This window comes from Hipposideros armiger, unplaced genomic scaffold (genome assembly GCF_001890085.2).
Source record: "Hipposideros armiger isolate ML-2016 unplaced genomic scaffold, ASM189008v1 scaffold_661, whole genome shotgun sequence".
NCBI classification, from domain to species: domain Eukaryota; kingdom Metazoa; phylum Chordata; class Mammalia; order Chiroptera; family Hipposideridae; genus Hipposideros; species Hipposideros armiger.
Genome location: NW_017732011.1, coordinates 320,593 through 334,098, shown reverse-complemented (window position 1 = coordinate 334,098; position 13,506 = coordinate 320,593). Strand labels below are relative to the sequence as shown.

General features: G+C 35.0%; 2 protein-coding genes across 4 annotated transcripts in view; one reads left to right on the top strand and one right to left on the bottom strand.

Annotated features, from left to right (window-relative positions):
- The window catches only part of UTS2B (urotensin 2B), a 10,622-nt gene extending 8,392 nt beyond the window's left edge, over nt 1–2,230 (top strand). Inside the window, 1 exon segment of the mRNA XM_019626144.1 lies at nt 2,205–2,230. Within this exon segment, the coding sequence (XP_019481689.1) occupies nt 2,205–2,230 (26 nt within the window).
- A 2,926-nt stretch (nt 2,231–5,156) lies between these two features.
- Nucleotides 5,157–13,506, bottom strand: part of OSTN (osteocrin) — a 39,459-nt gene continuing 31,109 nt past the window's right edge. For 2 of the 3 annotated variants that reach the window (XM_019626143.1, XM_019626141.1), the window contains 2 exons: nt 10,241–10,337; nt 5,157–6,358 (listed from right to left, as the gene is read on the bottom strand). In XM_019626143.1, coding sequence (XP_019481688.1) covers nt 10,253–10,337 — 85 coding nt within the window. In that variant the 3' untranslated portion in view covers nt 5,157–6,358; nt 10,241–10,252. Of the gene's footprint in view, nt 6,359–9,257; nt 9,285–10,240; nt 10,338–13,506 lie in introns of those variants that run through there. The other variant, XM_019626142.1, reaches the window with a different exon arrangement.

Genomic DNA, 13,506 nt, shown 5'->3' with positions numbered 1-13,506 from the left:
CTCACACTGGCTGCTGGCTACACACGGTAGCCCATGGCAACCCACTGCCACAGGGGCTGCAGCCTACGCTGTCGCCGGCGACTCACGGCAGCCCATAAGCTTAACTTTTTTGTTTTATCGTTTTGATCATTATTACTTTAATTATTACTTTATTCTCATCATAAACACCATAAGATAATATTACTAGACCTATTTTATAGATGAGAAAATTACATCTTAGAGGGGTGAAATTATATGCTGAAAATAACCCAACTGCTAATTGACTGAGCTAGTGAGCTTGAAGAAAAATAATGGAAGATGATCTGGGAGGTGGAAGGGAGAGAGCCTTCAGGATTTGTAAGGACTAGCTTTTACTGGGCATCATATGGGACATTATTGGAAAGTTCTGAGCAAGTGAGTAATATGAAATAAGTTTTAATAGAATCATTCTTGATGTTTTGTGTAGAATACACTGCATAAAAAAGGGACAAAGATAGAAGTAGAGAGACCTTTAATGAGGCTGCTTTAATAATCCAGATGGTAAATTGTGGTAGCTTGGGTTAGAGTGGCAATAGCGAATTGATAAGAATTGATAAGTGGGGGTCTGATTCTGGATATATTTTTGAACAAAAAGTCAACACAATGTTCTTTAGTATTACATACAGTGAAAAAAACAATAGGCAGTTTTCAAAAATGACTCCCAAGGTTTTTGTTCTGAGCAACTAAGAAAAAAGGGCGATTTCTCATTATGGAGCCTGGGATAGTGGAAGGGAAAAAAGTTTCGTGGAAGAGGAGGGTTAGAATAAAGATATGTTGGACCTTTCCATAGTCAGCGTAGCCTAGGCTATGATGTGTTACCAATTTTAATCCAGATCTCAGAGGCCTTCTATAAAATAAAGTCCAAACATAAAGTCCAATGCACATAGTATAACATTCTTATATTTTGTGGCTACATCATCTATAATTTGCTATAATTTGCTATATTTTGCCTGCCTCTAAGATTGCCACGACAGAGGAGAGGGATAGAGGAAATATCTCAGCTCTCAACGCTTCAGTTTGCAAGTAACAGGCATCACTTCTATTGAAGTCCTTTGGGCAGAATTAATCACTTGGGCTGCCACCAAATATTGGCAAGACAGGCTAGACATTTAAATGTTAAGAAGTATGGATAACATTAATACTTGGGGAGCACTCCGTCTACCACAGTCAATCCTTTGATTGCTTCTTAAACACATAAACTCTACTCAAGCCATTCCCCATTAGAGGCAATTCTAAATCCCTTTTACTGACTGCACTCAGAACGAAGAATGGGCTATGCAAGATACCAACTAGTCTTCATCAGGTATAATGTGACTCCTTTCCATTCACAGACCTCACTGCTAAAAGGACAAGTTATTCACCCTGCACAAATCTAATAATTGGCAGAGTAAAAGAGGCAGGAAAACCACAATCAATAATCCTATTCCTAAATGGAAAAAACAAGAGACACACAATATCTAGAAGGCTGGCCTCCAGCAGTCCTGAAGTCCCACGGGGCAGACATTGTAAAGGTCTCCTACCCTGGAGACGGAGGAAGTTTTCTAGATTTGGCCGCTAGTGTCTAGGGAGTCCTTCACCCATTGTATTGTTTCCACCAGCTTCACCTTTTCTGAGGTTTTTCCTTTTTTATTATTCCTGGACACAGCGTATGTGGTACATGGCTAATACTTCCTTCCTGAGGATTGAACAGTTTTCTCAGGTCTCATATTACTCTTGCAAAGTTGGAGGCCCAAGGTTTATTTTGTCTCAAAGTGTCAAAGGCATAGTTTATCTAGGGTTTCTTTGGCAATGATGTAATTTCTAAAATTGAGAGAGCTTCTCAGCTACTTACTATACACAAAGATTTTTTTAAAAGTAAATTTTATCTATTTTGCATTCTCACTTCCAACTTAGTAGCAGTTACTTTGAAGGTGTCTAGGACATACCTTAAAGGCTACATACTTAATCTGATTTTTGCCCTCAGTTCTTTATTTCAACTGATATTTACCAAGCCTCTGTCACTTAGAATCATTTAAAATCCCCTTTTATAGTGTTTTGGGTCTAGAAGCAGTTAGCGTTTTCAACAGTTCAAGACTTTGTATTTCTGAACTGTTCCTTTTTGGTGTGCAAAAACACAAAGTATTTTATTAAAATCTAACATTTTATCATGAATCTTAATAAAGAATTTGTTTTATTTTCTTTTTCAGCTTGCTTTTGGAAATACTGTGTCTAAAGTTTTTTCTCTGGATGCAGAAAAGATAAGAACATTAGGAAAACACATACATCTCCTCACTCTACTTCTTAAAGATTGTGTCTATTTCAAGCATAAAGAAACGGTGGTGTTTATTTTGCCTATTGTTGTGAATACTGATAAATTAGTTGCATTTTGAATGGCATGTGACTATCAAAATGGCTTTGCAGAGCTGAAGTTGAGAGGGCCGTATCTATTGTATGCTTTCCAGAAATTCATTGTCTACATATAGTCATATACGATGACTATGCTATTAAGCTATCAATTAAAATATTTTAAAAAGCATCTTGAAAAATTAAAATAAATTATGCTGTCTCAAATTATGTGGAAAATATGCATCATTCTTTTTATAATGCAGTTGGCTATTATCTCTTTTCTGTGAATTTGGATAATTATCACTGAAACAATTACAAATAAATGAATACATTACTAGGGAGCAGAAATATTGGGTTGTCGGAAAAGTCATGACGCATTTTTGCAACAGAAAACATAGAAAAAATACATCATGGCTTTTCCAACAACCCAATATATCATTTATTGGACTCTGGAGAAAGTAGTAGTAGATGTCTCAGACATAGGTAGTAAGAAAACTCTCTTACAGAACAATTCACCTTTTGGTTCCATCATTCTCATCTCTGCCTCCTCCACAACCTCAGAAGCTATTTGAGACTCCCAGCATGTCTGTAAGAGACTAGACTCAGTGTGCTAAAAACCAACAAACAAAACAGAACAAAAACTCACTGCCTTTTCCTCGATTGTTCCCCCACCACCACCACCACCACCGCATCTGTACATCAAACTGCTCTTGCGTATATCTGAACAGGCTTATTTCATCAATTCAAGGCTGGATATGCCACTTCAATGTTGTCTGTCACCTTTGCTGGCACAGAAGCATTGTCAAAGTCACTTTATAAATAAAGAATATTAATGACAAGAATAGCTGGCCAGATGAGCCTCTACACGTTCCCTTACTTCACAATCTGGGGAAATGCATTTTATCTACATGATATTAATTGTGTGGTGCCTAAAGATAAAATGATCTCATAAGATAAAATGAACTGCTTAAAATGAAAAAACACGCATACAACAGAGTAATATGCTTGGCGTGCCATACATATATATATATACACACACTTACATGCACACACATACTTGTTAGGAGCCACTCAAATGTACATAAGCATAGTTGCTTAATAGCACCTGAACATTCCCATGTATTTATACCACTTGAAAACACAAACATAACAGTATCATAAAGAAAGACAAAAACTTTTGCTTTCATCACCTCATGTTTATTAACTTTGGAGCAGCTGAACAATATTCAAGCATTTTGATCTAGGGATGCTGTTTTCACTGTAACCACAAGTCCTGGCCGTAGACATTGTGTGTTTGATGCTGTATTTTAAATAAATGCCTCCGGGGCCCCACTTTCACAGGTGGGTGTCAGGTTAAAAAAATATATAGCATTTTGAGCCTGTAGGGGTAATGTCACTTTTGACACTTCTTCCTTTTAGAAGAGCTCATTAAGTTATCTTTTAATAAATCGCTTTAAGAAATTTAATTCCCTAAAACAATCTGTAGATTGCAGGTAGAGTTTGCTAGACTTTTAATAGTGTTAGTAAATCTTAAGACAATGTAGACAGGAATTAACATCCTGTCTTTAAAAAAGTGGTTATGTAATTGATGCCAGAACCCAGAAATCTCTATTCACTGTTTGATCTGTGATGCTTCACACAGGAACAAAGGGTGGGCGGAAGTGATGCATTTCTTTGAAACTAAATGAAAGGTCCCTTCAAGTTGGTGACTTCTCAATGAAATATAGATGGATTCATAATATACAGTACATTGGACAAATAAATGAGATGACTCGTTATATTCTTAATAGAAATTATATCTTAATTTCCTGCTATGTTAAAAGAATGCCCTAGTTTAAACTAGTACACTGCTGACTTATTTTCTACTCTGGGTAAAGTGGTAAAAATTAAAATATGAAATAAAATAGTTACAAGTGGAGAAAACCCTTCTTTTCTTCATATGTCTTGTGTATATATTATATTATGAGACAAATGCATTACACATTAGAATAGAGTCTAAATCAATATAGTGCGACCTCTTTAATTAAATTGGATGCCATAAGCATAATTTTGAATTTAAAAAAATAAAGCAGATAGGAAATCAATTTGTTCAATCCAACTGAAATCTTTATCATGAGAAAGTTTTAGGCTAAAGTAGGTTTAAATACCTTTTGTCAAAGTGTGAAGCAGCAGGCCCCTGTTGGATTAGAAGCTGACAAATATTCAAATGGGAGAAACAGGAAAAAGGCGCTTCCAAGGAATAGGACACATTTCTATCAGTCATCAGAAGGTTAGGGGAAGACGTGCAAAAGAGATTATAACTTCTTCTTAAATAATTCTTTCAAATAGTGAGCATCTTTCCCCATGTACGACTGCTAACTTTCTAATGTAAGTTGATAAAAAACAGAATTGGCGAGCTTTCACAAAATTCATTTCTCTTTGCTATAGCTCCTGTATCACAACAAAAAGAATCATTCATTTATTGTTTTTTCCTGAACTTAAATTTAAATATTTTCAGCAGTTGGAAAATTTTTACCCAAACTAAGAACTTATATATATAACACTGCTCTGTATTCTGAGTATATATATGTTCATTTCTAAGTTTCTCTGAGTTTGTTTTATTCCTTGAATTGTACGCTTATTCATTTTTAGTTAAGATTATCAACTCCCCATTTCTCTCCTATTCTTCTAATATGAATATACCTTCTTATAACTCTCTTCATTTTTATGCTAAAATAAAACTGCTCTCCAGGCCAAATGTTTTTCCTCCCACCAATCAGATCTGTTTGACAGGGATTAGCAGAGTTTAAAGAAATGTTTCCCAGAGGATTTATAAACTTCTTCTAACTTATGTTAAATTTCTGGTCCAAGGAATAAGTTATCTTTGTGTTTTGAATCCATATCGAATGCACAATGCTTCAATTACAGTAACATCACAATTATTAATAAGAACTGAGCTTTCCAGAATATCAAACCTTATGCTTTGATAGATCAACCAAAAATAATTTGAATCATTTTAAAGAAATCATTCTGCAACACATTATATTCTTTAATGCCTCATTAAACACAGTATATGAAACAGATTCAACAGTTTCTTAGGTGCAACAGTACTATCGAAAAGATTGCTTATTGTACTATGTTAAAATTTACTGTGCTAAAATTATGCATATTTAACTGGCCCAGGCTGCTGTGGTGCTTTACTTGATGATTTTTTTTTCTCTGTACTTTTATCTGTTAACTTCTGTGTATAGTCGTTCTCATAACCAGCCAGTGCTGCTCTTAACTATCAGTTGTAACTTAGAGAAATAGAAAATTATTAGGGAACATGGGATATCCAAGCTTGACAAATGAGTAGTATCTTTCACTTCTTAATTCTAAGTCAGTATGCTCTGACCTGCTGGTATTTTCTTAATTCTTTGGAAGACTAAAATTTATAGACTTAATTATTCTTTTTCCTTGCTCAGAGATCTTTTTTTTCCTGTTATTTCTAAAACTGGGGCTGTGTTTTATTTGGTTGAAATTGACCAAAATTTGAATATTATAAGAGAAGTCTAATTTCACATTCATTACCCAAGGGTCCCACAAAGGATAAGGGAGAAGTGAAAGCATTCAGGAGAAAACACACAGCATTGTCTTCCTTGTTCCCCAATAATGAACAGATTGTAACTAAGTTTAACAGAAATGAGTCAGTCTTCAGTTATTCTTCAATTGCATAAATGCATATGCTAAATGCATACAGAAGGCATTTCACTATGTTGTGTTTTTCGATTGTTTCTTAGAAAAGTAAGGCTTGGGGCCAAGGAACCATTCATTCCTAAATGACTAAACTATTTATTTAAAAAGTATTCACGCACTGAAATGATCTTCACGATTTACTTGACACTGTAACAATACTGTGATGTGATAGACCTAAGTTCAAGCTTTGAAAAGATTTGCAGAAGGCCAGTTCCTTAAAAGTTTAATCATTAAGGAGTGTGAAGAACTTCACTGAAGCATCTTCCGTGTTTCTGTGACATTTCACCCAAGGAAGTCACGTCTGCAAAAATGAAAGTTGAAATTGTTAAAGCTAAGGAGAACTTTGTAGATGAGGGGAAATCCACCAACTTCAGTTGAGAAGGGATAAAACTCTAATTACTGGATGTTTCAGGATAGCTTTTATTTATGTGGCATATTTTTATAGCATAGACAATATGTGAAATGATCATTTCTGATCAAAGTGCATTAAAAACAGCATTTTTAATGTATAAGTTAGGTGCTTGTGCTCAAGCCACACTCCGTTTCTTTGGGTACCTGCTGTAATCTATTTATTTTGAGATTTCAGTCTTGGTTCAAAGGATGTTGCCATGACAAACAAAAGAAAAAATCTGACTACTACTTTTTGTTTATTGTTATGATAACATGTTGATATTTATTGTATATTTTGCCTTGTTTAAAGGGTCCAACCATATAGGGGCACTCAAACATGATATTTCTGATATTTGACATTTATGTTAATTTATTTGAATGATAGTATGTCAATATTGTTCTAAAATAAAAATTGTCAGTATAATACAGGAGCATGTGCCTCACATTATGAAAAATCTTAATGCATATGGCAGCAAAGGGTAGCACAATTAATGGTCATATTTCTATCAGATTTCATCAAGTTGGCATCCTCATTTCAATGGCAGAGACCTAGAACTTGCTACTTGCATCTACAGAATCTATGAAACCTATACAAAATACCTCTCTGAATTTGAGTTGCTTAGAACTGAGGCCTATTAACACAAAACACTAGTCCAATATATTAGTGATTTGAGAAGGACGTTGTGTAAATATCAAATTGTCACCCTTTCAAAAATATATATCAGGGAAGAGATGAGCATTTTTTTTTTTCTGGAAACTAGATAACACACATCAGCTGTTTTAGGCTTACCCTCAAACCAAGCTAAACTTCCACGATTAGTATTGGTTTCACTTTTAGCGTGAAGACTTTTATAGTAAAACCCAGACGGTGAAAACCCACAAAGAAATCTGCTCCAACAGAAGTGAAAAAAAGATTTTCATAAAACCTGAGATACTGCTTTGGTTTGTTCTAGAAATGTATAACCAGTGATGTTAGCATAGCAATGACAGCTGAGCACCCAGAAGGCCTTATGGGTCACAAAGAGAATGGACAGGGACCTAGAAGGACAGGGACCTGATCTAGATATTTCTCTGAGAGTCTGTAAAATTGGGCCAAATCAATTTCCTCTATGGCCCCTGTATTCTCATTTGTTTTTTTAAACAAAAGGATTTAATTAAATGACACTTTATGCTCTTGAACCTATAATGACTTAGTTGCATGACTGTGTGAACATTACTTAATGGCTCTTATCTAAATGATATACATACTATATCTACTTAATCTACAGGAACATTGTGACACTAAAATATCATATACCAAAAATAATATTGAAAACTTGAATGCAAATCAGAAATATATTTTTATGGCTTTTAATACTCATATACTATAACACATGAAACTTCACATGAGGAAGTAAAAATGTCTGAGAAATCTTAGTGATGGTGGCAGGAAATAAAGAATAGAAACATAATGGTTGAGCAGGTGAACCCAATAATTGACAAAAGGGAAAGAGAAAATATATGATGGTAGTTCTTTACTAAACTTATTTTTTCACGATGTTACCATCTGATTTTAACAATAAGGACAGTGATTGCCATGGTACTAAACAAAGCCTGTTACATGAAGGATGGAATACTAATTTGGATTTTACCCAACAGTGATTCTGTAATCATATTAATTCAAGTTCTTTTTCATAGTGTAGTAGCTAACTGGAATTGTGTATAGCCTAAAACTTCACATAAACATTTATATGAAAAATTAGTTTCTTGTATATATTTTCTTACAATAACCCATTTTGGTCGAATTCAGATACACTAAAAGGGGTGATAATCAAGGGTGGTAAAGGTGAGAGGGTGCATGTGGAAACCAATCAGACAATTATTTTAATCTCAGTGTCATAACTTTCTCAGTACATCAAGAAATGGGAGGATTGTGTTTCTCATTTCAAGGAGTTGCTTGATTTTTAATACCCATTAGTTCTTACTCAAATATAATATGGTGATTTTTTTTTAACAACCCTGAAGAGTGACCATTCTTGGTAATTTGCTAGATATAAAGAAAGTTCAATATGTGATTTGAAGACAGTGGTGCTCTAAGGGCAGTGTTCTTGGCAGTGCTCAGTAAGTCCTCCTGTGCTTATGGAAACACAATAACTTCATAACTTCATTGATCAATGACTCCAGAGAAAAATAAAATTGAGGTGAAATACTGACTTCTCATTGCAGATCAGAGCATTTGATGAGGAGAAAAAATGGCATGATTTAAAATAAATTAGGAGAGGGTCAGGGTAATGTGATGCTTCTTGGGCCTTTACATCATGGTCTGAGGATTATTTTGAGAAAAGTGGAAAGCAGAGTTTTCTCTTCTGTGACCTGAAGGGGTCAAAGTAGTTTCAATTTGTCTTATCTGTTTGGGGGAGCGGAGGATGATAATCAAGGGTGGTAAAGGTGATAGTAATTGGAAACAGTAACAATAATAGGAGATAGTAACAGTACCTACTTTATAGAACAGGATGATTAAATGAAGCAATGCATACAAGGTCTGACAATTAAGTTTATGAATTTGTTGCCATGATGTTGCTAACCTTTTTTGATATCAGATGGATTATTCATTATGAATTTGTACCAACTGAACAAACAGTTAGCTAAGTTTACTATTTGGAAGTGCTGAAAAGGCTATATGAAAAAGTCAGACGACCTGAACTTTTCACCAACAATTCATGGCTCTTGCTTCACAACAATGCACCAGCTCACATGGCACTGTCTGTGAGGGAGTCTTTAGCCAGTAAATAAATAACTGTATTGGAACTGTATTGGATCAGTCACCTGATCTGGCCTCCAATGACTTCTTTCTTTACCTGAAGAGAAAGGAAATATTGAAAGGAAGACATTTTGATGACAATCAGGACATCAAGGGTAATACAATGACAGCTCTGATGGCCATTGCAGAAAAAGAGTTCCAAAATTGCTTTGAAGGGTGGACTAGGCGCTGGCGTTGGTGCATAGCTTCCCAAGGGGAGTACTTCAAAGATGACTGTAGTGACATTCAGCAATGAGGTATGTAGCACTTTTTTCTAGGATCAGTTTGCAAACTTAATTGTCTGACCTTCGTATATAGCACTATATATAGGGTCCAGCACAGAGTAAATTTTCACAACTGTAATATGAGCTAATATCACTTGTATGTATTGTGTGTCCAAAACATTCTAGGACTAATACAAGCATCTAATTTAATCTCCACAATAACACTATATTATTACCTAAATGCACAAGCTGTAGAGAAATAGGTATTTTGATGGAAACAAAATAATGGAATGACAGAACCAGGATTTGGATTAGGTGCTCTGATTCCATGGCGAGTACTCTCTCTGCTCACCATTATCTTTTTTATGTTCCACGTTATCATAATTTTGGTAATGTTGTTATTGGCAACCAAACGATGTATGCCACTAATATGTGTCTTCTTAATAGATGGATTATTACATGTTTATATATATCTGTGAAGGTGATTTATTATGTTAATTAGAATTTTAACCTTTTTTGCATATCAATATTTAATAATCATATAGGAGTCTGTGAGAACAACTAAATTGTTTTTTAGGGTGAAGGAGATCTAGAGCATTCCTTTGCTTCTTTAATGTCATTTAAATTTTTTAGCATTAATACACTAATTGAGTCCAGAAATGTTTAAAACTGTGAGTTTGCAAGCTCGGAAATCAAAGGGGGATTTCTAATCCAAGATAGGTCAATTAGCTCATTGTGAAATGCTAATCAAAAGCCTACATGTACTGTTATTTATTCAAATTGTACTCACGATTGGAATCAATTATCCTCTGGAATTTGAAAGCCGGTTTCCGCCAATCCGATCCATAGGGGTACCAAATCGCCTCTTTGGGTGATCTACAGCTTTCCTGAAACAAATGGAGGAGAACATTTTTAAGCTAAAGTCCAAGTTACCCATCGTTACATTGGCTCTTTTATTTCATGCAGATCTGGGGGCTTTCTTCAGGAGTTGGAATAACCACAATAGTTATCAATCAGCACCCACTATGTGCCACACACTGTCTCTCATCCCTTCAACATCTGCTGCCCAAGGAGGTATTACTACATCCATTTTACTTTTAAGAACCTGAGTCTTAGAGAAATCAAATAACATCCAAAATCAAATCATCTAAATGAAAAGCCAGCTCTGAGCAGCATACCAATCTGCTGTGTTTATTTTGGATACGTCTCTTTTCTTCTTCAGATTTTGGTGTATTTTCTGATAATTGAGGAAGACTGCGCTAGGTCAGTGGTTTTCCCCAACTTCTGCCTCAGAATGGTTCTTTTGGGGAAGGATGGTGGTGGGAGGGGAAAGGGTGCTGGTGCCAAGACTGAATGTGGAATATGTGTGCTTCTCATGTCTTCACTCAGACTTCACCTTGACAAACTTTGTATGTGACGCTCTATTTGTTATATATTCTCTGTGTCAAACATTGTTTGGGAAAAAACACTTTATTATTAAAATGAAGTGTAAAAAATCCTACAGGAGGGCTTATAGCTTGTATATACTATAAAGTATTTCTTTTCAAAGAAGAAACATTTAATTTGATTTGTTATTGCCATTATTTAGTGCTATCAAATCAAAATTTTAACAGGAAAGGTCTCAGAACTTTGAATGCATAATGTTCGCTGGCTTAGAGCTAAGGGAAGTTTTGAGTCTTCTTAATGAAGATAGAGACTGGTGGGAGAAGCTAAGAAGCATATGTAAATAAGTGATTTGTCTCAGTTAAAGATAATTGACTTGTATATTTGTTAGGCTTTTTATTGATATAATAGACATGCAGAAAAGAGGACATATTATAAGTGAACAATATTAGACATATGCAGATTACAAGTGCAATAAGTACCCAGATCAAGGAACAGAGCAATATCAGCATCAAACACTTTTGGAATTGAACAGTCTTAAAGGTTATTCCTCCACCAGATGTCAGAATTTCAGCTTCAGTGTTTTGACCAGCTATGATACAGCTCATCACTTGAACATCTCAGTGATGGAGGACAAATCAGAAGACAACTTAGTCAATTTTCAAAAGCTTAAAGTGTTAAACAAGATTTGTTTCAGAACATTTTCAACAGCTTCTTTAGTTCTTTTCTAATTTCATTACATTGTCAATATATACCACACAATTTGCACACTAAAAATGAATGAAAACCACAGTATCTACAATTTTTTTCCTATTATCACTTAATATACACCTACTATGTATAAAGACTTTGCGTGTGTGCATGTCGCTGTCTTGGGATCAATAAGTCAGAAATAAGTCTTTGCTTTCAAAAACTATAATTAAGTAATTGGCAATGATTTAATGCAAATAGTACAGAAAAAATTATCTCGTTTTTCTCGATGTCAAGTTTTTACCTTAACTACCAGGCCTTACCAATGTTTCACATGACATTATGTAAGTAATTTATTTAAAAAGCTCTGAAAAGTATAGAAAGCAATGGAAACATTATTTTTCTGTATCTTGCACATAGAAAATTCTACAAACATTGCTTAATTCTAATTAAGGCAATTAACTTGAAGGTAATAATTATTACTTAATGCTTTCTATATGCCAGGCACTGTACTTAGTGCTGTGTGTACAACATTGATAAAAATAGGCATTGAACCTGATATAGAGTTTACCTTCAAATGGTATTATAAAAATAGGACCATTTTATGTTTATTTTTGTTTTTCCTAATGCAGTCTTCTTTTCTGCTGATTCATGTGCATCTTACTTCTTAGGTTAGCCTTTAGTTTTGCTAGCCAATGCAGATAGCGTTGTATGTATGATCTTATAAGGCTGTCTCTTAGTCACCAGCTTACTTAATTGGGGGAAATCTGGAAAAAAAATATTTAGTGCTTATCCTTAACTTATCCATAACTCTGCCTCTATTTTTTAAGATTTCTGAAAAACACACTCTATTGAGTGGTACCTATTGATTGCACTTTTGGATGTCTTGATACTAAATTAACTGTATCTTTTAACTTGATAAGCAAATGGGAAACATCAGTAAAATTAGCCTAAAATTAATGGAGCTATGCATATCAGTTGTGCTTTAGCTCTACTAATGTAATTATAAATAATGACTGTAAACAAAAAAAGTGTTATATATTTTATTACTTTTATTCACATGAGTAAATTTATAGACTCTTAGTTATTTTTCTTGTGGTAGTCTGAATAATGCCCTTTCCCCGATGGATATCCATGTCATAATCCACAGAATCTTTAAATATGTCACTTTATGTAGCAAAAGGGACATTGCAGAGAATATTAATAAAGACCTTGAGATAAAAACATTATCCTAATTATTTCAGGGGCCCAAATCTAGTCATAGGAGTCCGTAAAAGAGGAAGTTGGCTGAAGAAGAGGGCATCAGCTGCTATCGGGGAAGGACTGAACCCACCATTGCTGCCCTGGAAGAGAGACAAAAGAGTCAGGAATCAAGGAATATGTGGTCTCTATCAGTTCTCAAAAGAAAACGGGGACCTCAGTCCTGAAATGGAAAGAAACTGAGTCCTGCCAACAACTTGAATGAGCAGGAAACAAATTCTCCCCTAGAACCTCTAAGAAGGAGCGCAGCCTGCCGACCTCTCGACATCCTCTGTATTCTGCTGGCAGACCAAGCAAAAACAAAGCGCAGAACTGCACGCAGGAGCAATTTTAGAGGCCACCCTTTGGCTAGCAATCAATCAATGCCCCTAATTGAAAAGGAGGCTGAATAAAGTTTTCTAGAATGATATATGATGACAAGAGAAGATATACTGGACTTCTGACCTACACAATTGTAAGATAATAAATTTATGCTGGTTTAAGTCCAGAGGTTTGTGGTCATAGCAATAAAAATAAATTCATTGTCTTGAAGATTTAGGGCTGCTATGTGTAAGGTGGTTAATAAGTAAAAGAAAAAAAAAGGTGATTTTTATTTCTTTGCCTCTTAAAATTCCTTCACTGACTACTACCATCATAACTCCAGGGGAGGGTAAGTTGGAGGCCACCTCAGGGTAGAGCAGAGGGCTCAGGGAAGTCCCAGACAAATGGAAAGGGGAAGTAAGA